The sequence below is a fragment of the Chiloscyllium punctatum genome, chromosome 10 (genome assembly GCF_047496795.1).
Source record: "Chiloscyllium punctatum isolate Juve2018m chromosome 10, sChiPun1.3, whole genome shotgun sequence".
Taxonomy (NCBI): domain Eukaryota; kingdom Metazoa; phylum Chordata; class Chondrichthyes; order Orectolobiformes; family Hemiscylliidae; genus Chiloscyllium; species Chiloscyllium punctatum.
Window position 1 is genome coordinate 8,578,544 of NC_092748.1, and position 22,222 is coordinate 8,600,765.

General features: G+C 40.3%; 1 protein-coding gene across 7 annotated transcripts in view; it reads right to left on the reverse strand.

Annotated features, from left to right (window-relative positions):
• The window catches only part of nbeal1 (neurobeachin-like 1), a 239,843-nt gene that overhangs the window by 122,343 nt on the left and 95,278 nt on the right, over positions 1–22,222 (reverse strand). For all 7 annotated transcript variants that reach the window (XM_072578456.1, XM_072578458.1, XM_072578459.1 and 4 more), the window contains exons 5-7: positions 21,459–21,586; positions 15,615–15,697; positions 2,091–2,176 (exon numbers count right to left, since the gene is read on the reverse strand). In XM_072578456.1, coding sequence (XP_072434557.1) covers positions 2,091–2,176; positions 15,615–15,697; positions 21,459–21,586 — 297 coding nt within the window. The remainder of the gene's footprint in view (positions 1–2,090; positions 2,177–15,614; positions 15,698–21,458; positions 21,587–22,222) is intronic.

Here is a 22,222-nt window from a genome sequence, read left to right on the forward strand (position 1 = left end):
ATCTTGACATTTATGTTTCGGCTCCATGTTAAAATGGTGACATAGCTTTCGAACTAAGATACAAAGTTGGTATGTATTTTAACTTGAAAATGTTTTCTCATTTAATTGTTTTGAAAGACATGCTCTAAAATTGCAGAGTCAAACAAGATTTAAAAATACTGACTTTAGTAAGCGATTACAAGTGGGTCTCCAATGGCACTTGGGGTTAAACTTCCTATAGCCAGTTGAAGAAGGTGGAGTCGAGAAGCCAACGTTTACTCAATTTTGGATGTATTCCCAAATCACAAACCTGATACCCAATATTTTAAAGTTTCATCCTTCCTTCCAAATCAGTCCATCACCTCACCCATTCCCATCACCAGCTCCACAATTCTCCGAGATGCCTACCTACTGTGAACATTAGCTGAAAATGTGTTGCTGGAAAAGCGCAGCAGGTCAGGCAGCATCCAAGGAGCAGGAGAATCGAAGTTTCGGGCATGAGCCATTCTTCAGGAATTCTTCAGATTCCTGAAGAAGGGCTCATGCCCGAAACGTCAATTCTCCTGCTCCTTGGATGCTGCCTGACCTGCTGCGCTTTTCCAGCAACACATTTTCAGCTCTGATCTCCAGCGTCTGCAGTCCTCACTTTCTCCTACTGTGAACTTTAGCCGACTCAACATTTCCTTCACTTAATGCCTTCACTATTGGTGGCTATACCCTCAGATCCTGGGCCCAAACATCTAGAATTCACACCCTGAACCTCTCATATCATTCTCGTTTTCTTCCTTTAAGATGCTCCTTAACACCATTCTTTGACTGGTCTTTAAGTCATTTTGCTCTAATTTCTCATGTTTAGAGACAAAAAAAAACTGGATTTCAGCACCTGCAAGGAGACCAATTCAATCAGAGAGACCAAATGTAAACTTAGGGAACAGTTTGCCGAGCATCTCAGCCAGGCCCGCGGAGTCGACCGGCCCTCCCAGTCAACACCAATTTTAATTCCCTTTCTCACTTCCTTTCCAACATGAGCATCCTTGGCCTCCTCCATTGCCACAATGAACCAAACCGCAAATTAGAGGGACAGCACTTCATATTCCGCCTGGGCACCCGACATCCCAGAGGATTCAACACTGAGTTCTCCGATTTCAAATAATCTCCCTCCCCATCCCCCAACTTCCTTCCACCAACCGGATTTATTCCTCCCATTGACCAACCAGGTGGTACCCTCTATCTGTCTTCACCTATCCCCAGTTCACCCCCTAGTCCTTTTATCTGCAGCTCCCCCTGTACCCACCCCCAGTCCTGAAGAAGGGTTACGCCCGAAACATTGACTTCTCCACCTCCTGATGCTTCCTGGCTTGCTGTGGTCTTCTAGCCTCCTGCAGGTCTACTAATTTCTCATGTGGCTGGGTTTAATATTTTATGAGGAGGGCTAATTTCTTATTCCTGCTCCTATTTTGTATGTATTCATGTTCTCTCCAGTCTGAAAAACATCCACTCACCACTTCACAATACTTTCTCTTAATGTTTTCCTGTCCACAATGTCACTGATATTCTAATCTCATGGACTTCAATTTTGTTTATCTAAATTTCGTACATTTGTTAAACACCTTTGATGGTCCCCCTAAACAATATTACCCTCACTATTCTCATCAACACTCTCCTTCAAAGAATTTTGTCAAATTCAGTCTGCCTTCAACAAATCCTTGCTAACTTTTATTTAGTAGTCCATACATTTCCAAACACCTATTAATTTACTCCACATTATTCAATCTGAATGATTGCTTTCAACATTCAGACTGGCTCTCTACTGCATTACACATCTTATATTTGCTACAGGATTTTTCTTTCTTATTTCAATCTCCACACGTTTGTCACTCAGGGAGCTGCAGCTTCAAGTTCTCACCAAAAGTCATCGGCCTTAAAATGTTTTACGCTATACAGATGTTGCTTAATCACCAAAGTACTTCCAACATTTTCTCTATTTATCAGCAGTATTTTGCATTTGTTCACATCATTGTTTCTTTCACTATATCCAAATGAAATTCATGGCTTTATATTGTGACATTCGCTCTTTTTTGCGGTGTGTTTGGTTTCCACACTTGTCTCACCTGTCCTCCTGCAACAACAGCCCCAAAGAGATGAATAAGGCAGCACTTCAGACTCTCTTTCAGATGTTCACTCTCTTGAAAACACTCTGAGAAGGGGAAGAAAAAGCATAATGTTCACTGAAATGGCAGAATGCACTGCTGAGAGAACATATGACTTACCAAAGTCATTTCAGACTTCAAAAACAGAATGCAAAGTTGCTTGGAGTAAGAATGAATGGATTCTGACTAGTAATCACTCCAGATAATTTCTACAACATTTTACGAGCATTGCTGGCAATGTCACTGTTGAAATTGTTTACATCTTCAGATAACCTAAGCCACAATGGTTTAACTTGAGTTATTCTTAAGCAGGAGGAAAGTCTTTAATCATTTAATCCCCTCAGATGTATTTTACATTTGAAGTGCTCTCTCTGCCACAGAAGTTTTCATCCAGGAACCAAATGTATTTTATGTATTTAGACCATTTCCCTTATCTGTTTGTAATTGTAATGTGCTTCCTTTGGTGTTCGATGACTACCCTGTACCTTGGTAATTGAATGTCAACCTGGGAGAAACAGTCAGATCATAAGACAGCCTTCAAGAGCTTAAAATCAAAAAGATACCTGGGAATGGTGAAATAAGAACAGAGCTATTGAAATATAATAAGAACTCCTTTTAAACGGAGTTCATGGACCTGTTCAACAAGATCTGGACTATGGGTAGGTATTCCCTACAAATGAAGGTGAGGGTAATCTTCGAACTGTCAGAACAAGGAAAACTCAGCGACTCACCAAATGGAGGGACATAACACTGCTGTCAGTAGCTGGCAAGATCTTCAGCATGGTGCTCCTCGACAGAGAGGAGGATTGGACATATTGCTACAATTGATGTCAAACAATTGATGTCATAAAGATTCACCATAACATGAATACCTTTGTTCTTTATGCCCTCTTCATAAATCCCAAGAACTCTCATTCCTTTTTAACAACTGTTTCAACTTGTCCAAACACATCAACAGTTTGTTTTCATACACCCCAAAACACTGGTGTTATGAGTGAAGGGAAAAATTGGGAAGGCAGTTCAATGACCTCTTCCCACAGAGTTCACTGAGATGATTCTTTTGGCTTGTCATCAATCTATTGCTATTCATCAATCTCACTCTCTCTCTCTCTCTATTTAAGTGTTTATCACTTCCGCCTAGGAGAAACAGACCAACTCGTTCAGAAATTATAAGGTTAGTCTGAATTAGTTGAAAGCAACGAGTGAAAGAGTAAATTGGTTTTCTTCAAGCTTTAAGTTTTCTTTCATTTCAGAGCTCCAATGGTTTCTGGTATCTCATGCATACACACAAGCCTTTCAACTACATAGGAGCCAAACATGTAGTTGTTGATAGACAGGAGACTGTTGGTCACCACTCCACAGGTTAATCAGCTACTTTAAGCCAGCAAATTCTCATTTTGTACACTCTCTTGATGTAGTTTGTCTGCAACTAAACTATTTCCGGTTGAACAAAGAGCAGTGTAAACAGCACTTACATTAAGTGCTGGCAGCTTGCCTTTAAAATGTGCAGCAATCCCTTCCACAATCCTTCGTTTTTAAAACAGTGTTTTTCCTATTTCAGTTCACAATCAAAACACAGAAAAATAAAAAGATATGATCTTTCTTCAGGAACTGGTACTAAGTCATGATGCTCAACTGGAGAGCCAGTACGGACATGATGGCCCTAATGGCCTCTTAAGTTGTAACTTTTCTATGATTCACAGCATCAACCTAATTACTCTTGGTTGTCTTATCAAAAATATTCGAACAACAACTTGTTTTTGACAAATGTGTGGCTTTCTTTAATTAACACTGTTGATTTTGTTAATTAACTGTTAATTTTGCCCTGGATTTCTGAAAGTTCATATGCTCAGGCCTCCAGACTAAGGCTGAAAGAAAAGAGTTTTGAGTATGAAAAAATGCAATAGTTTTCAAGACCAAGGAGCTAATCTAAAAGTGGAGCTTGAAGAATGTTACAATCCCCCAGTTCAGTTGCAACACACAACAATCACATTCCTCACTTATAATGCGAGTTCAAAGAGTTTCAGAGGAGCAGCTGTTCTCAGATCAGCTACAGTGACTTTGGAATTTTGCTTTTCATACCCATGAGTCAAGCTGACTTGATAAATACATGCCATCTAAACAATTAGTCATTCCAGATTACATCATCTTGAGGGACACAGTTCTTTTTCACAGGGTTGAATGTGCAGTCAGTCATTTGAAACAACTATGTGTGATTAACATCACAATGTGTATGTTTATAGGGTTGCGAAGGGTGACTTTTTTTATATAAATCAGTCTGTCTCAATTATTTCCACTTCTGGAGAGTACTTTAAACAAACAGAAAAAAAGCAAAGCTCAAACCAAGTAATATTTCATTTATGTAAATTTTTTGAATACAATTTGAATAAACAATACTATATACATAACAGAACAATGTTCTTTCCAAATCTGTTACAGTAAACAATTTTAAATTTCCACAAGTGAGGTCACACTCAGATTCATCACAGATGCTGTAGAAATGGCCTCGACATGGATTCTGGACCAGATATATATTAACTGTAGCTTCCTTTTCAGTAAAACATTCCAAATATTCACATACCTTTTGCACCTGCCCCTTGTCCCAACTATTGTATTCTATATCATTCCCAACACAGCACCCGTGCAACATTAGTTAACGGGAGCTTGCAACACATTTTTAAAAATGCACAAATATTTCACAGTGCAATTTACATTGGATCGAGATGGAGGAGCAGAGAGGAGAGCAGATCAACCATGATCATATTGAATGGCACAGTGGACTCCAAGGCCCAGCTTTATATATCCAGACATCAATACAAATTGATCCACATTGCTTCCAACAATGTGAGACCAGGTACCTAGCAGATAGTTAGCTTAGTTGGCTGGACTGCTGGTTTGCAATGCAATATGATGCCCACAGGATGGGTTCAATTCACACACTGTCTGGGATCACCATTAAGGTCCCACATTCTCAAGCTTATCTCTTGGTCGAGGTGTGGTGACACTCAAAAATATTGTAATAATATGGTTCTAGGGTGATCCCAGGAACAAATTACCCCCAGTCCATATATCTTGCTCAGAAAATCTATCATGGAACATAGATATCCCTAACAAGGACAGCATTTACTACCGATGTTCAATTAGCCTCAAAAAGGTGTGGCGACTATGGTCAGTGTGGTGTTAGTAACGTTATAATGCTGGCTAACAGACCATTTAGGCCCTGAAATGTAGGAAAGATTCACTCTGTTGTTCAAAACCAAATAGCGTCTTGGACTATTCCACAAACACAACAAGACAATTGGAAGGCCTTAAAATTAATGGAATTTTTCAAATTTCATAATGCCTCAGCTGTCATGATACCGTGCTGCAAGTACAGTTTGGTTCTTCCAGTTATATGTAATGACTACCTACATCAGGAATCCTACCAAACAGGCTCTAATTACAGCCCAATTTGTACATTGTCCACCAAGAGCAGGATAGTATTCACCAAAGTAAATTGCCTGGAACAAAATTTTCAACCCCCTTACATCTCCCAATACAGTATATCTCAGCTAATCTCTTCTGCACATCTTAGGCAACAGGTCTAAATTGCATCTGTATAAGTAATTTTGCATGAATAAGCCGAAGGGTGTTATTAACTGTGTTCACTGTTATTGTCCTTGCAACTCAACATGCTGACTTCAGCCTGTAGAAGTCCCAGGTGAGAAGGAAAATTGGATTAAAGAAAGACTTATGTTGCTGCATTCTTTTAAGCAGGGGGTCTCCAAGTGTGGTGTATCTTGCTCCAGTAGAGATTCTAATGCAGTCTCAACTCCTGGACCCAGTGAAGTTAGAATGCAGCAAATATGTTTGTCCAGTCTAGCAAGGTATATAATAAAAATCTAGCAAGCACTGTTAAATACTTAGGCATTTATTTCTAAATGCATTGTTTGCTCTCCTAAAGAGGACTGCATTGAAAAATGAAGGAAAACAATTTATGGGATAATGCACAGATGCCAAAAACTTAGGAGCATGCAGAAAAGCTCATTAGAAAAAAAACAAGTTGCCGATAGCACTGACATGCTAATTTCATTCATCTCTCACTGGTTGTTCATGCTTGGAATGCCGATGAACAACATAGTCACCCAAACACATTTGCTCAATTTTAACTATTTACCTAATCCAAATGTAATATCAAACCGCCTCATCATGTAGTCACAATCATATTTCCAGTTTTGCAACCCTATAAATACAGTATCATCACATGAGCTGAGCTAAGCTTCAGGACATTTCTTCATTTTTATAGCTATCTTTTTAGACTCTTGGTAGAACTTTACAAGAAATGGCCTAAGTGTTAATTTTAGCATGTGACACGGAAGGTTTCTCTCCACAAGCCCAAGTCGGCTTTCTCGCCTCAAGCCCTATTGGGTTTTCACATGTTACCTTCCCAAATTCACCTCCTTACCTATTCAGCACATTCCTTAGATGCCCCAGTCGCCATATTCTCCTGCCTGCCCCAGGTGGAAGCACTCAGTTATGCTCAAATCTCCAGCTTTAAGATCAGATAAAGGGGTGTGCATAGTTGCTGCCTATGGAGCATAGCCTGAGTTACTGGTTATTGATGGAGGGTCAGAAGAGCAAGCTGGAGTCGCCAGGTAAATACACTGACTTTCATGTTTGGAATTGACTGTCTAGTTTGTTTTCAGCAGTTGGAGAATGAGAAAGTGCATAATATTGAGGCGGGATGATGTGATAATGAGAATGTTAATACATCAGAATGCAATGTATTGGTCTTAGCGAGTTTTGAGAAGATTTGTAGCTCAGGTTGAGGTTTTGGATGTAGGTTTGCTCACTGAGCTGCAAGGTTCATTTCCAGGTAACATCTTCAGTGGGCCTCAGGCGAAGCAATGCTGAAAATTCCTGCTTTCTATTTATATGTTTGGGTTTCTTGGTGAAGTCATTTCCTGTGGTGAAGTCACTTCCTGTTCCTCTTCTCAGAGGTGATATATGGGGTCAAATTCGATGTGTTTGTTGAGAGTGTTCCACAGGAAATGACATCATGAATGCATCTTCCCTGACCATCAAATCTTTGAGTGCAACTGAAACCTAGAACATCGGTTTCAAAGGCAGGGACAGTTACTTACTGTGCCACAAGACTTCCTCACTTGAACAATAAACAGGCCAAAGCAAGCATCTAAGTGTGAACTAGTCATATCCATTCATATTCGAGACAGCAAAGGTCATTTTCTTGAAGATTATCAAGCAAAAAACAATTTTCTCCCCATCTCCAGGTGGGAAGAGGCCATATTCACAACTGCACCTTAAATATGAAATCTAATGAATTCTATTGGAAGTATAATGTGCAATCAATCCAAATGACTTGAAGATCTTATTTTACATTCGTAGATTATGTTATGTGAGCTGATCTCAGCTACTGTGGCAGTCTGGGCTACAGAAGGAAAATTTGTCCTCTATTCTATTCCAGTCATTTAAATCACCATTCAGTCATGTGCATTCTTCCAGCCACACAAGAAATATACTTATGCCAATGTTGGAAGAAAATTTAGCCTTGAGATCACCATGCATTGTTTTGGAAAAGCCTGCCATCAGTCAGACTACACTCGCACAAAAGGCCTTTAATGCCTGAAGAACTGTAGCCCAAAGAAATTAACAGCTCCTGAAAGAGAGAAAACTGAAAATGCAACATTAAATTGAAAATGGAACAGAAAAAGGGAGGGTTATGTATTAACTAAGGTACAGAAGCACTTTCATTTTGTTGCCTAACAGGAATATGTAAATCTTACTCTGTGGAAGTATTATAAGTACTCATCAAACAGTTGGGAATTATCATTTTGATCATTTACATAGCCACAGCTCTTGTTGCCTTCTGACATAAACAGCTTTGACAAAAAGCTTGATAGGCTGGGGCACTTATCGTCATAGTAATTATCTGAACTGGTTCTCAAGCTTCAAGTACAAAAGGCCCATTTGTGTTGAGCTTCGTCAGCTATCTGATATGTCAAATACAAGCTGTGCGTGCCAAACTCTCAAAAGGCTTAAAAAAACAGAAAGCATTTCAATCTCTGATAAACCAATTCCAAACTGGTGTAGGAGCAAATGGGATATAATGCACAATTCCACTAGAGTAACCAGCAGATAAGCAAATATTTTCATTCGACGAAAACAAAAAAAGGTCAATTGACCAGATTGCATAAAAGGAAACTTTTCTTAGATTATAATCTATTTATATAAAATATACACATTTGCCCGAGATCTTGCCATTGAGCCTTTCCCATTCAGTGTTGACTCCATCTTTCAGCTGTCTACTTGTCTGTGATTACTATTTTTGATGCTCTATTTTTAGAAATTACATCATCTTATTAGGTTATTTGTTGCTTTATTACTTCTCAATTTCTCCCATATTCATAAGTTATCTTGCTCACTGTAATATTTCATTCTAATATCAATTTACGTTTTATTCACACCACTTCTAGGTGAGCATAAATCTCCATCTTCAAATTGAGATTGTAGGCCACTTAATTTCAAAAACACTTTTTATGCTTTCACAATGCAGCTTTAGGCCCTGCAGTCGTCATCTGACAACAGTCACTTGTATTAAGGTACAGGCCCATATTGCACCCATAGACCCAAGCCAAGTAGTTGTTTCTTGTAGTTAAACCCAAACAGTATCAATGGGCTACTTAATTAAAGGGACATCAAAGAAGGGTCTGATGCTGGGCTTTCTTCATGCCACATTCACCCACATGCATTTTTCAGCAACAATTAGAAATGGGAACCTTGACTGCCCTGTTATCTCTCCATGCTTTAGAGGAAATTATGTAGTATCTTTATCATTTCCTCAAGGCTAACATACCATCCCATCATTAATTATCATACTCCTGAACAGCTGTGGTCAAAATAGGGGGAGGGGGTGGAGGGGGAGGGGGGGGGGCGGAGGGGGAGGGGGCGGGGGGAAGGGGAGGGGGTGGAGGGGGAGGGGCAGAGGCAGAGGAGGAGGGGGGGCGGAGGCAGAGGGGGAGGGGGCGGAGGCGGAGGGGGAGGGGGCGGAGGGGGCAGAGGGGGAGGGGGTGGAGGGGGAGGGGGAGGGGCGGAGGGGGAGGGGGCGGAGGGGGCGGGGGCAGGGGCAGAGGGGGATGGGACAGGGGCAGAAGGGGAGGGGGAGGGGGCGGAGGGGGTGCGGGAGGAGGCCGGGGGGGGGGTGCGGGAGGAGCGGGGGGCAGGAGGTGCGGCGGGTGGGGTGGGTGGGGGGTGGGGGGAGATGTGTTGTCCTTCCTCATCCATATGTAAGGATACTAGTGACAGAGGGCCATGTCTTTTTGTGGCTAGTTGATGTTCATGTTTGTCCAGTTCTTGCAAGGTATTTTGTAGATGACATTAGTTTTGCTTGTTGTCTGTATAGGGTCTTTCAAATTCATTAGCTGCTGTTTTAATGTATTGGTGGGTTTGTGGGCAACCATGATGCCAACAGGTCTGAGTAGTCTGGCAGTAATTTCCGAGATGTCTTTGATGTAGGAGAGAGGTGTTCTGGGTGTGTTTTGTCTGCTTGTTTGGGTCTGTTGCTCAGAAATTGGTGGACTGTATTCATTGGCTACCCATTCTTTTTGAATACACTGTATTGGTGATTTTCCTCTGCACTGCGTAGTTCCTCTGTGCTGCAGTGTGTGGTGGCCAGTTGAAATGATGTTCTAATACAGCTTTGTTTATGGATGTTGGGATGATTGCTTCTGTACTTCAATATTTAGACCGTATGTGTTGTTTTCCTGTAGACGCTGGTTTGAAGTTCCCCATTGGTTGTTCACTCCACTGCGGCATCTAGGAATAGCAGTTTGTTGTTGTTTTCCTCTTCTTTAGTGAATTTTACGCCAGTAAGGATATTATTGATGGTCTTGAAGGTTTCCTCTAATTTGTTTTGTTTAGTGATGACAACGGTGTCATCCAAGTATCGGACCCAAAGTTTGGGTTGGATGGTTAGCAGAGCTGTTTGTTTGAGTGTCTGCATTGCTGCCTCTGCTGAGAACCCTGATATTGGAGATCCCATGGGTGTTTCATTGGTTTGTCTGCAGGATTTGTTGTTGAAGGTGAAGTGTGTGGTAAGGCATAGGTCCACTAGCTTGATGATACTGTCCTTGCTGATGAAGTTGGTGGTGTTTGGTTTATGCGTCCTTGGTTGTTCTAATAATGTAGTCAGTGTTTCTTTGGCCAGATTGGTGTTGATGGACGTGAAAAGGACTGTTACGTCAAAGGAGACCATAATTTCATCCTCTTCTATCCTGGTGTCTTTGATAGTCATTAGGAACTCTTGAGTAGAGTGGATGGAATGACGTGAGTCTTCTACTAAGTGCTTTAGTGTTTGGTGTAGCTTCTTGGCCAATCTGTAAGTTGGTGTTCCAGGTAGTGAGACTATGGGTCTGAGGGGGGCTCGTTGTTTGTGAATTTTGGGTAATCCATAGAAGCATGGTGTGTTGGATCTGACTGGTTTGATGTTTTGGACATTGGTCTTACTTATTTCTCCAGATTTCTGAAGTATTGGTCAGAATATTGAGTACAGGAGTTAGGAGGTCATGTTGTGGCTGTGCAGGACATTGGTTAGACCACTGTTGGAATATTGCGTGCAATTCTGGTCTCCTTCCTATCGGAAAGATGTTGTGAAACTTGAAAGGGTTCAGAAAAGATTTACAAGGATGTTGCCAGGGTTGGAGGATTTGAGCTCCAGGGAGAGGCTGAACAGGCTAGGGCTGTTTTCCCTGGAGCATCAGAGGCTGAGGGGTGACCTTATAGAGGTTTACAAAATTATGAGGGGTGTGGATAGGATAAATAGGCAAAGTCTTTTCCTTGGGATTGGGGAGTCCAGAACTAGAGATCATAGATTTAGGGTGAGAGGGGTAAGATATAAAAGAGACCTAAGGGGCAACTATTTCACACAGAGGGTGGTATGTGTATGGAATGAGCTGCCAGAGGAAGTGGTGGAGGCTGGTACAATTGCAACATTTAAAAGGCATTTGGATGGGTATATGAATAGGAAGGGTTTGGAGGGATATGGGCCGGGTGCTGGCAGGTGGGACTAGATTGGGTTGGGATATCTGGTTGGCATGGTCGGGTTGGGCTGAAGGGTCTGTTTCCGTGCTGCACATCTCTATGACTCTATTTTGAGTAGGGCTGTGATTCGGTTCTCTAGTTGTGGGATTGGGTCTATCATCACTCATTGATAAGTGTTAGTATCTGCAAGTAGTGCATTTGCTTTCTCAATGTCGTCTCTTTGTTTTAAGATGACTGTCAAGCATCCTTTGTCTGCAGGCAGGATAACAATTTTTTTAAGTCTTATTAGTGCTTTCCTTTCTTGCATATTGAGTGTGTTTCTTTCTTTTTTCCACGCTTAATATTGGTGTGACTGCCTGTCTGATGGTTTGTTGGGTTTCTTCTGTGAATTGGTTGTCTTTTGGTGTTGTTTCTAAAGCTGCAAAGTAATCTTTCTTGACCGCATCCTGGAAGTTGTAATTTAATCCTCTTACTATGACTGTTTTCTCAGTGTCTGTTAAGGGTCAGTCAGATAAAATATTTATCCATGCTTCTGTGTTGACTATGTTGTTATTTTGTGCAAGTTTGTCTAGTTTTTTCTGCAGGTCTAGTTTATTTTTCATTTTCTGTATAATATCAATGAGTTGTTGTACTGTGACTATCCAATAATGGTCCGTTGCATTAGTGAATAAAGAACTTTGGTGCAAAATGTCCTGGCTGTATTTATGGAGTCTGTTGTGGGCATCATTCATCATTTCACGAAGCATTCTGCGGCCGCTTTGCTCTGCTATTCCTTTGGTTAGTGGGATGTTAAGGAAATGACTGTCAGACTACTCGGACCCCTTGGCATCATGGTAGCCAAGAGGTCTGAGTAAACCCACCAACACACTAAAATAGCAGCTAATGAACTTGAAAGACCCTATACAGACAACAAGCAGAACTAATGTCACCTACAAAATACCTTGCAAGAACTGTAACACACACTACATTGGACAAACAGGCAGAAAACTAGCCACCAGGATACATGAACATCAACTAGCCACAAACGACATGACCCACTCTCACCAGTATCCTTATGTACGGATGAAGAAGAACACCACTTCAACTGAGACAACACATCCATCCTCGGACAAGCCAAACAGAGCCACGCATGAGAATTCCTAGAAGCATGGCATTCTAACTGGAACTCTATCAACAAACACATTGACTTGGATCCCATTTACCAGCCCCTGTCAAAAAGAACAGGAAATAACATCACCACAGGAAATGACGTCACCGCAAGAAATGATGTCATTGACCCAAAGAAACTCAAACATATAAATCAAAAGCGGACTACACCACCAGTGCTTCATTCGGAGGCTCACCGACGATATTACCTAGTATGATGACGAAATATCTGAAAACACACCTTCCAGCTCAGCGAGCAAAACCCACATTCAATGGAACTCAGGGAAATGGTATACTGATCAAATTATTGGAGCTATGGGCTCACAAGTCCTCAGGTCATACACTTCACCTTAGGGTCTTAAAAGACGTGGTTAGTGAAATACTTTGATGCATTGTGTTTAATTTTATAAAGCTCCCTTGATAAGGGGAAGTCCTTAGATTGGGCAATAATAACAAACATAACTTCTTCTTTTAGGAAGGAAAATACAGGTATACTGGTTTAACATCTATCAGAGGGGAACGGGTAGAAGCTATTATTAAAGACATGATAACAGGGCACTTAGAAAAATTAAATGTAATCAGGCAGAGTCAACATAGTTTCGTGAAAGGGAAATTATGTTTAACCTGATTGCTAACAGTTTTCTGAAAAACTATCAAGACCTGTGAATAAAGGGAATCCAGTTAATATACTGTACTTCAACTGCCAGGAGGCATTTGATAAGGTGCCACACCAAAGAATATTGCTGAAAATAAAAGCTAATGGTTTAGGGGGTAGCATATGACATGGATAGAAGACTGGCTAGCTAACAGGAAACAGAGGACAAGCATAATTGGGCATTTTTCTGGTTGGCAAGGTGTGTTGAATGCAGTGCCTCAGGGATCAGAGATGGAGCCTCAACTTTTTACAATTTGTATAAGTGAGTTGGATGAAGAGATCAAACATATGGCTGTTAAATTTGTTGACACAAACAGAATAAAGTTAAGTTGTGAACACATAAGGAAGTCAGGGATATAAATATGTTAAATAACTGGACAAAGAACTGTAGTATATCGTGGAAAACTGTGAAATTGTGCATTTGGCAGGAAGAGTTTAAAAAAGCATATTATTTAAATGGTGAGAAATTGCAAAACTCTAAGATGTGGAAGATCATGGTTCCCAGTATAGGCATTATTAAAAAGTTATTTCGCAGTTATAGCAAATAAATAAGAAAAGCAAACAAATGTTATAATTTATTACAAGGGAAACTGAATACAAAAGTAGGGAATTCTGCTTCATTTATACAGGAGACCTGCATTTCTGAGGAGTACTGGGTATATATATATTTGGTCTCCTCATTTATGGAAGGACATGAATATGTTGAAAGCATTTCAGCTTAGGTTTACCAGACTAATACCTGGAATGGGTGAGTTGTCTTAAAAGGAAATATTGAACAGGCTTGGCTTGTACTTGCTGGATTTTGAAGATTTAATGGCAACTTAAGTGACAGGATTCTGAGGGTTCTTGACAGGTGGATGTGGAAAAGGTTTTCCTCTTGTGGAAGGACATAGAACCAGTGACACTTGAAAAATAAGAGATTATCCATTTAAAACCACGAAGACGACAAATTTGTTGTCATACAAGCCAGAGTCTTTAGAACATTCTTGCTTATAATGTTGCGAAATAGGGTCTCTGAATATTTCTAAGGCCGAAGTAGATCTATTTTTGATAAGTAAACAGATGATATCAGGATTATCAGGTTAAGCAGGAATGCAGAGTAACCAGATCAGCCATGACCTCATTGAGCCTGCTCTGCCATTCAAAAGGCCAAATACCTACTCCTGTTCCTACTCTGTAAGAATGAACGTTTGCATATATATTTTGAATATTGAGGTTTTGCATCAGCAATCACTCTTCTTCATCTACAACTCTTTGCCATGCTTAGCCAGAATCAAATGGACACTTCAAAGAAAACAGCTGCAAATGTCCAAGTTCACCCTTTTCCCGTTTCTCATCTGCATTAACAAAATCTGTTCCCAAGCACCCCATAATCTGAAAGACTTAAGGAACTTTAAGTTGGCCAGCTCATGGCACAGAAATATAGAAATAGGAATAGACTATTCAGCCACTCAAAGTTTAATGAGATTGTGGCTGATCTGCAACCTAACTCCATTTACTCTACTTTGTTCTCTATCACTAAACATGTTTGGTTAACTAAAATCACCAATTTAAAATTAATTCAAGTAGTGTCATTTTGCTGTTGCAAAAGGTTTCCCAACCTCTGCACAAGTGCTTCCTAACTTTATTCCTGAAAGGCCTGGCTCGATATTTATGACTATGCCCCTTAGTCCTATGTTCCCCGAATAATACCTCATCAGTTCTCTTTAAAAGTTTTTAAATCTTTGGTCCAATCATTCCTTATGCGTCTCTCATTTTCATATACTGTATACAATGCTACTTTGTGAAATTTCTCCACACAAACAAAACATTTTGCTTTGCTACAACAACTCACATAGGTTCATTCGACATCGTCTCCCAAACCCATGACCTCCAAAATGTCAAAGGGTCGCAGATCCATAGGAACACCATCGCCTGAAATTCACCTCCAAGCCACAACTTGGATTGACTTGGAATGATATTATCATACCTTTACAATTGCAGAGTCAAAATCCTGGAACTCCCTTCTTAATAGCACTGTGGGTAAACTTGCCTCATGTGGACTGCAAGAAGGCAGCTCACCACCACCTTCTCCACAGCACTAAGAGCTGGGCGATAAAAACGGTCAGTGATTCCTACATCCACAGAACAATTTTTTTAAAAGATCCATTCTACTAAATTTACATTATATTTTCTCCAAATCCAATATACTTTTCCCAAGACATGGTGGTCGGAAACTGCACAGTACTCCAGGTGCAGTGTAAGTAGGGCTCTGTATAGCTCTAATTCTTGTACAAATATCTGCAATGCATACACTGAATTCTTCATTGTACCTCCCTCCAAGAAAGGGGAACATAAAGCAACTGGATCAATCCTTGTAGTTTTCACACATGCAGAAATCAGTCTTCTAATTCAGTAAACAAGTTGCACAGTCACCTCAGGCCAGGGAATAATGCATGGACACCAAAGGAGGACTCCTTTAACTGTTCCAACATGCCATTGTTTTGCAAAATCAGCACAATCCTATCCTTAGAGGGGCTTTACACAGCTATTTTGGGATGGGGAGGGGAGAGTGGGTGGGGATTGGAGCAGAAGACATTGGGGAAAATAATTCAGAGACACAAAATTAACGTGCACCATATAATTAAAAAGGAACACATCGTACTTACGGTAAAAGAAAGGAACAAACTCCACAGTTAGGCTAGCTGCTTTGTACTTCTGTCTGCTCTTCTCCACAGTACTGACTACTTCACTAGAAAAGAACAAGAAAGAATATTACAATTAGCAACAAACTCAAATGGTTGCTGAAATAATGCATCACTGCTCGAGTAACATGTTTTCTCCAATTCTTTTCAGTTTCTCCAAATTAGGGAGGGTTGAACATGTTACAATTCCCATTCTTGGTTACTATCTATTGATACCAGTGGTGAAATGTGTCGATGGACAGGAATGAGATGAACTGTGTTTCTTTCAACCAGTTCATCTGTTCAGTTGTTCAAAGCATTGTCATTTGGGAAGATATCACCAGGTTGGTGCCACCTGGGGAACCACAGCACAGAATGAATCAGTATGACATTGGAGGAAAAGGAAGACTAGACAAATCTATCAAGATAATGCATGTTACAAGAAAGCATTAAGGGTTCCAGAAACGTATCATAACACGTCACAACAAAGCTAAGGTGAGCAATATAATGGAGATGCTAAAAGGCTAAGAGACATTAATCCAATCAATGGACCAGAACTTTTTTTAAAAAAAACATTTATCTGTAACAAAATCTAACAGAAGGTGACTAGATTCAAAATGTTAACTCTGTGTTTCTCTCTACAGGTGCTGCCAGGTCTCCAAGTTTCTCCATCACTTTCTATTTTTGTTTCAGATTTCCAGCACTGCAATTCTTCATTTTTATTATAGTTTATTTATCTCTTCAACTTCCAAGAGTAACACTGAGCACACTTTATCTAAGCATCATTTTTTAATGACCAATAGTACCCACTTCTTCCAATTGTTCTCAAAAGTTGTTTATTAATTCATCAGACAACGAGTTATCGAATCACAATAAAACCAGACCAAATGCTGGCAAATGGGACTGGATTAATTTAGGATATGTGGTCGGCTTTTACCAAAGGGCTTGTTTCTGTGCTGTACAATTCTATGACTCTATAACTATGAAGCAATTAAGTGTAAAAGGTAGTCATTCAGATTATCACTTCCGTGCTGGCCCTTGGAAACATTTACATATGGTTCCATTCCCAGAGCCTGTTATTGTAGACCGCAACATGGTTGTCTTAAAAAAACAAAACTTGCATTACATATCCATGGTCCTTCCTCTATTTTATTTGTGGGGAGTAAGGTTATTTCCATGCTCAACCTCAGAACATCATTGATTTCACATGCGAATTTGCAAACATTCTTCTCCTGCACTTTCTCCACAGATATCTCTCCACATTTCCTTCAAAAGGGGATTTCCAAAAAGGATAAGATATTTTTTAGGACATCACTGGGCCAGGATGGGAGGTTTTTATTTCACACAAACCACTCACCCCACTATAGGAAAATCATCTCATCTCAACACATGGAGAAGTTGAAATTTAAAAGGTCATTATGGACCAGAATTCTAATTCTAACACTATAGTGATCACTAGCGTGCTGTCACATTCCCACTCCAGCATGAACAATTTTGTTTTATACAGCCACTACAATACTACACAAGGAAGAAGACCAACTTGTTCTGATTTGTGACTTGCCAAACAGTTCTCAAACTCATTTCAAATGGCAGTTTTTACTTGTAGTTATAGAGTTATATAGCATTGACCCAAACTCTTCAGTCCAACTCGTCCATGTTGACCAAGTTTCCCAAACTGAACTAATTCCACTTGCCTGCCTTTGGCCCATATCCTAAACCTTTCCTATACATGTACCTATCCAAATGTAAGAACTGTACCTGCACCTCCCACTTCCTCTGGCAGTTAATTCCACATACAAACCATCCTCTACGTGAAAAATGTTGCCCCTCGGGTCCCTTTTAAATCTTTGTCCTCTCACCTTAAAATATGCCCCCTAGTTTTGAAGTTGCTCACCCTATGGAAAAAAAAATTTGCTCTTCACCTTCAATATGCTCCTCGTCATTTTATAAACCTCTACAAGGTCATCCCTCAACCTCCTACGCTCTACTGAAAAAAGTCCCAGTCTATCCAGCCTCTCCTTATAACTCAAACATCCAGTTGTAGTAACATCCTGGTAAATCCTTTCTGAACCCTCTCTAATTCAATAATATCCTTCCTATAGCAGAGCAACCAGAACTGTAAACAGTACTCCAAATTGGTCTCACCAACATCCTGTACAACCTCAGCACGATGTCCCAGCTGCTATACTCAAGAGTCCAAGTAATGATGGCAAGCCTGCAAAACGCTTTCTTAACCATCCTGTCAACCTATGTCATAATTTTCAAAGAACAATCTATCCGAGCCTCTAAGTCTCTCTGTTCAACAACATTACCCAGGTCCCTACCATTAACTGTATAAGTCCTGCCCTTTTTTTTGCTTTACCAAAATATAATACCTCACATTTATCCAAATTAAACTCTATCTGCCACTCCTCAGCCCATCAGCCCAATTGATCAAATTCCCTTTGTAATCCTAGATAACCTTCTTCACTGTTGATGATACCACCAATTGTGGTGTTATCCACAAACTTATTAACCATGTCTCCTAAATTCTCATCTAAATCATTTATATAAATTCTGACTGAGTTTTTACTTCATTGGTCTAAGATTCAAACACACTGCTAAGCAACATCAAGTTGTCAATTTAAAGTGTAGCTGAAGCAGAAGAAAAAGTACTTAGATGTCAAAAAGAAACAGATTGTGGTGTTCACTGAAAGCCATTCAGCTGCTTGTCTCAATCATAAAGAATTGGGAAATTATTTTCTCACATCAGCTTACAGTTCGCATGTTTAAAAGAAAAATCTCACCAACTTAATTTGTCAAGAATTAGATCTGGCCAAAAGATGAAACAAGTAGAACAGAAAGGCCTGCTGCACCAGAGCCAACACACTTTCAGACCAAAAATTCTTTTTTTTTGTGTGTCAAACAGTAGGAAAAAAGTTTCTGTAACTTTTTACTTTGGTACCGTTTCAATAAAAAGACAGTTGCATTGTCACCAGATACTTTGCCTTCCTAGTATCCAAGGTTGAGTCTTAATTGGTCAGTCCTGTTGTTTTGCTTTCATGAAATAAAGGTTCAAATCAAGATTATTCATCCATCCACGCTCCATTAAAACAAGTATAGAAATTTGAAAATTGAAGTCACAGAAGCTCTTAAAAGCATTTGCCTTTCAAGTTAACACACTTAATTCCAAGTCGAAAGTCAATTTTCCTACAGAAAACATATAGAAAACATGTATTTGCAATGAATACTTCCAGCACAGACAGACTAAGCACAGGTTTTGATGCAAGATCTAACTTTGATAACTGTTACTTAAAATACATGCTGCCCCTTCTAATTTACCAAATCACATATGACACCTAAAGTGATGACTACATTTGGATCTTAGACCACTAATGTGTTTATAATTATAGACTGCAATTTGACTAGCATTTATGCACATAATACAAGGTCTTTAAAAATATTGAGAACAAATGCTATGCTAAGGGCAATTATAATTTGACACAGTTGAATACCATAGAACAACTTTAATTTGCCTCCATTAAGATTTTATAATAAGGATAGTAACTAATCACTTGTTCCACTCACAAAATCATTTATAAAAATGATCATGAGCACGCTGCTGCACAATTATTATTAATACAGAAGCGAAAAATACATTTTAATTGAACAATACCCTAATATTTTCAACCACATTCCTGCCTTCTCCAGCTGAAGTTAAATCTTTTGTGATTCAACTGAAAATTTCACCACTTAACCGAAGCAGAATCTACAACTAAACCAAAAAAAAAGCAAATACATCATACATCCAAGTTAATGCCAAGTGATTAATGTACTTGCTCCTGTTGGAAGAATATATATGAGGTAGAAATTGATTCTAATGCCTTTTCTTGTATTATCAATGTCTAATCGTTTTGAACAGGGATGTGACATTTGCAATCTTCCAGTTCTTTGACTCAATTACAATCTCCAAAGAGTGTTAAAAGGATGTAATTATTTTAAGTCATGTGAAAAGAATTAACTAGCCACTGTTTTGTCACATTTAATTCAATTTCAATATGACACTGCTCATCCATAACTTTGTTTCTCATATTTTAACTTGCATGAAATCCTACCATCTGTACCTTGACCTACATTGGGTACCGGTTTGTAGCAGACCGACACCCACAGCTACCTCGACTACACCTCCTCCCACCCTGCCCCCTGTAAAAACACCATTTCTTTCGCCTCCGCCGCATCTGCTCCCAGGAGGACCAATTCCAAAACCGAACAACTCAAATGGCCTCCTTCTTCAAAGACAGCAATTTCCCCTCCGACGTAGTCGACGATGCTCTCCACCGCATCTCCTCCACTTCCCGCTCCTCCGCCCTTGAACCCCGCGCCTCCAATCGCCACCAGGACAGAACCTCACTGGTCCTCACCTTCCACCCCACCAACCTCCGGATACATCGTATTATCCTCCGTAATTTCTGCCACCTCCAAACAGACCCCACCACCAGGGATATATTTCCCTCCCCACCCCTATCAGCGTTCTGGAGAGACCACTCCCTCCGCGACTCCTTCGTCAGGTCCTCACACCCCCACCAACCCCACCTCCGCTCCCGGTACCTTCCCCTGCAACCGCAAGAAGTGCAAAACTTGCGCCCACACCTTCCTCCTCACTCCCTCCAAGGCCCCAATGAATCCTTCCATATCCATCGCAAACTCACCTGCACCTCCAGACACATCATTTACTGTATCCGTTGCACCCTATGTGGTCTCCTCTACATTGGGGAGACAGGCCGCCTACTTGCGGAACGTTTCAGGGAACACCTCTGGGAGACCGCACCAACCAACCCAACTGACCCATGGCTGAACACTTTTACTCCCCCTCCTGCTCTGCCAAGGACATGCAGGTCCTTGGCCTCCTCCATTGCCAGACCCTGAACACACGACGCCTGGAGGAAGAGCGCTTCATCTTCCGCCTAGGAACCCTCCAACCACACAGGATGAATATAGATTTCTCCAGCTTCCTCATTTCCCCTCCCCCCACCTTATCTCAGTCCCAACCCCGGGATTCAGCACCGCCCTCTTGATCTGCAATCTTCTTCCCGACCTCTCTGCTCCCACCCCCTCTCCGGCCTATCACCCTCACCCTCACCTCCTTCCACCTATCGTATTCCCAGCGTCCCTCCCCCAAATTCCCTCCCCACTACCTTTTATCTCAGCCCGCTTGACACAGCAGCCTCATTCCTGACGAAGGGCTTATGCCCGAAACATTGATTCTCCTGCTTCTCGGATGCTGTCTGGCCTGCTGTGTTTTTCCAGCACCACATTTTAAATAACCTGTCGTAGTATCTGCTAATGTGACTCATGGTTAAATTATTTCAGCCATTTTGCTAAAATAAAGGAGCCATATAAATACAAGTTGTTGCTAGAAATATTCATAACCAGTGCAATTTTAAATCAGTATCGATAAATCCAACAAAGTACTTTCAAGACAGTTCCTTCATGTGTTCGAGATGATGACATTAGAAAATGCCACAAAGGTCTGACACAACTGAGCTTTGTTCTTGGAAAAAGCCACAAACAAATATGCAGCATTTTGACCATAGCAGAAACTTTTTTTTGGTGTTGACAGATAACTAGAGACGCTTCTTTATTGTAATGAATTAAACACACTGTAAGACAGAATTACTGTCAAAATGATGATGAGACTATTGATGCTCATTGTTAATTATGCACAAATGGTAATTGAATATAGACTATACCTAATAACATTTTTCAATATATTAATCTAAAAAAACCCTCTGTTTAGAAAGAAATTCAGCTTAGCTTTGTCTGTTTATTTTGGAGTTTTGAACTACTTACCCAGCTGCTCTGTGTCTCCAGTTTCGATATGGGTCATACAAACTCTCACAAAAGGTAAGCGCATGTCTTGCAAACTCTTCAGCTGGAGTTAGATCTGCCATTTCTTTCTCTTTGGTCTTGCTTTTTAACTTGCGTTAAAAGAAAATTAAGAAAACATCAAACACAGCAGGTTACCAATATTCAAAAAACTTCCAATAAAAACAAATTGCTGGAAAAACTCAACATGTCATGCAGCATCTGTGGAACAAAGCAGAGTTTCAGGACGATGGTAACACTTGACTGATGAAGGGTCATCATTAGTCTGAAACTTTAACTCTGTTTTTCTCTCTCTACCTATGCTGCCAGACCAGCTGAGTATTCCCAGCAGTTCCTGACTACTTCCAGCAGCTGCAATATTCTGCTTTCATATTTAAAGAAAGTGCTATTTCACTAGACTGGAGGTTGTTGTTTGTTGACACTGCAAAAAAAAATTACTGTAAGAAACTTCATCAAATATTAGCAATTAGACACCAGTCATTTTAACTTGAGGATGTGCATTTTTAACTGAACAAAGAATGACAATTTTTCATTAGAAATTTTAAATTTAGGCAGATTTCTTTTAGAATTTTAAGAACATTTTTTCAAAATAATTTGGCAATTTCGCAAATCAGCTACTATATTAAAGAATTCACTCATTGTTCCACAACTGTTTGCAACCCAGGCATCACAGGGTGCGGCACGGTGACTCAGTGATTAGCACTACTGCCTCACAGTGCCAGGGAACT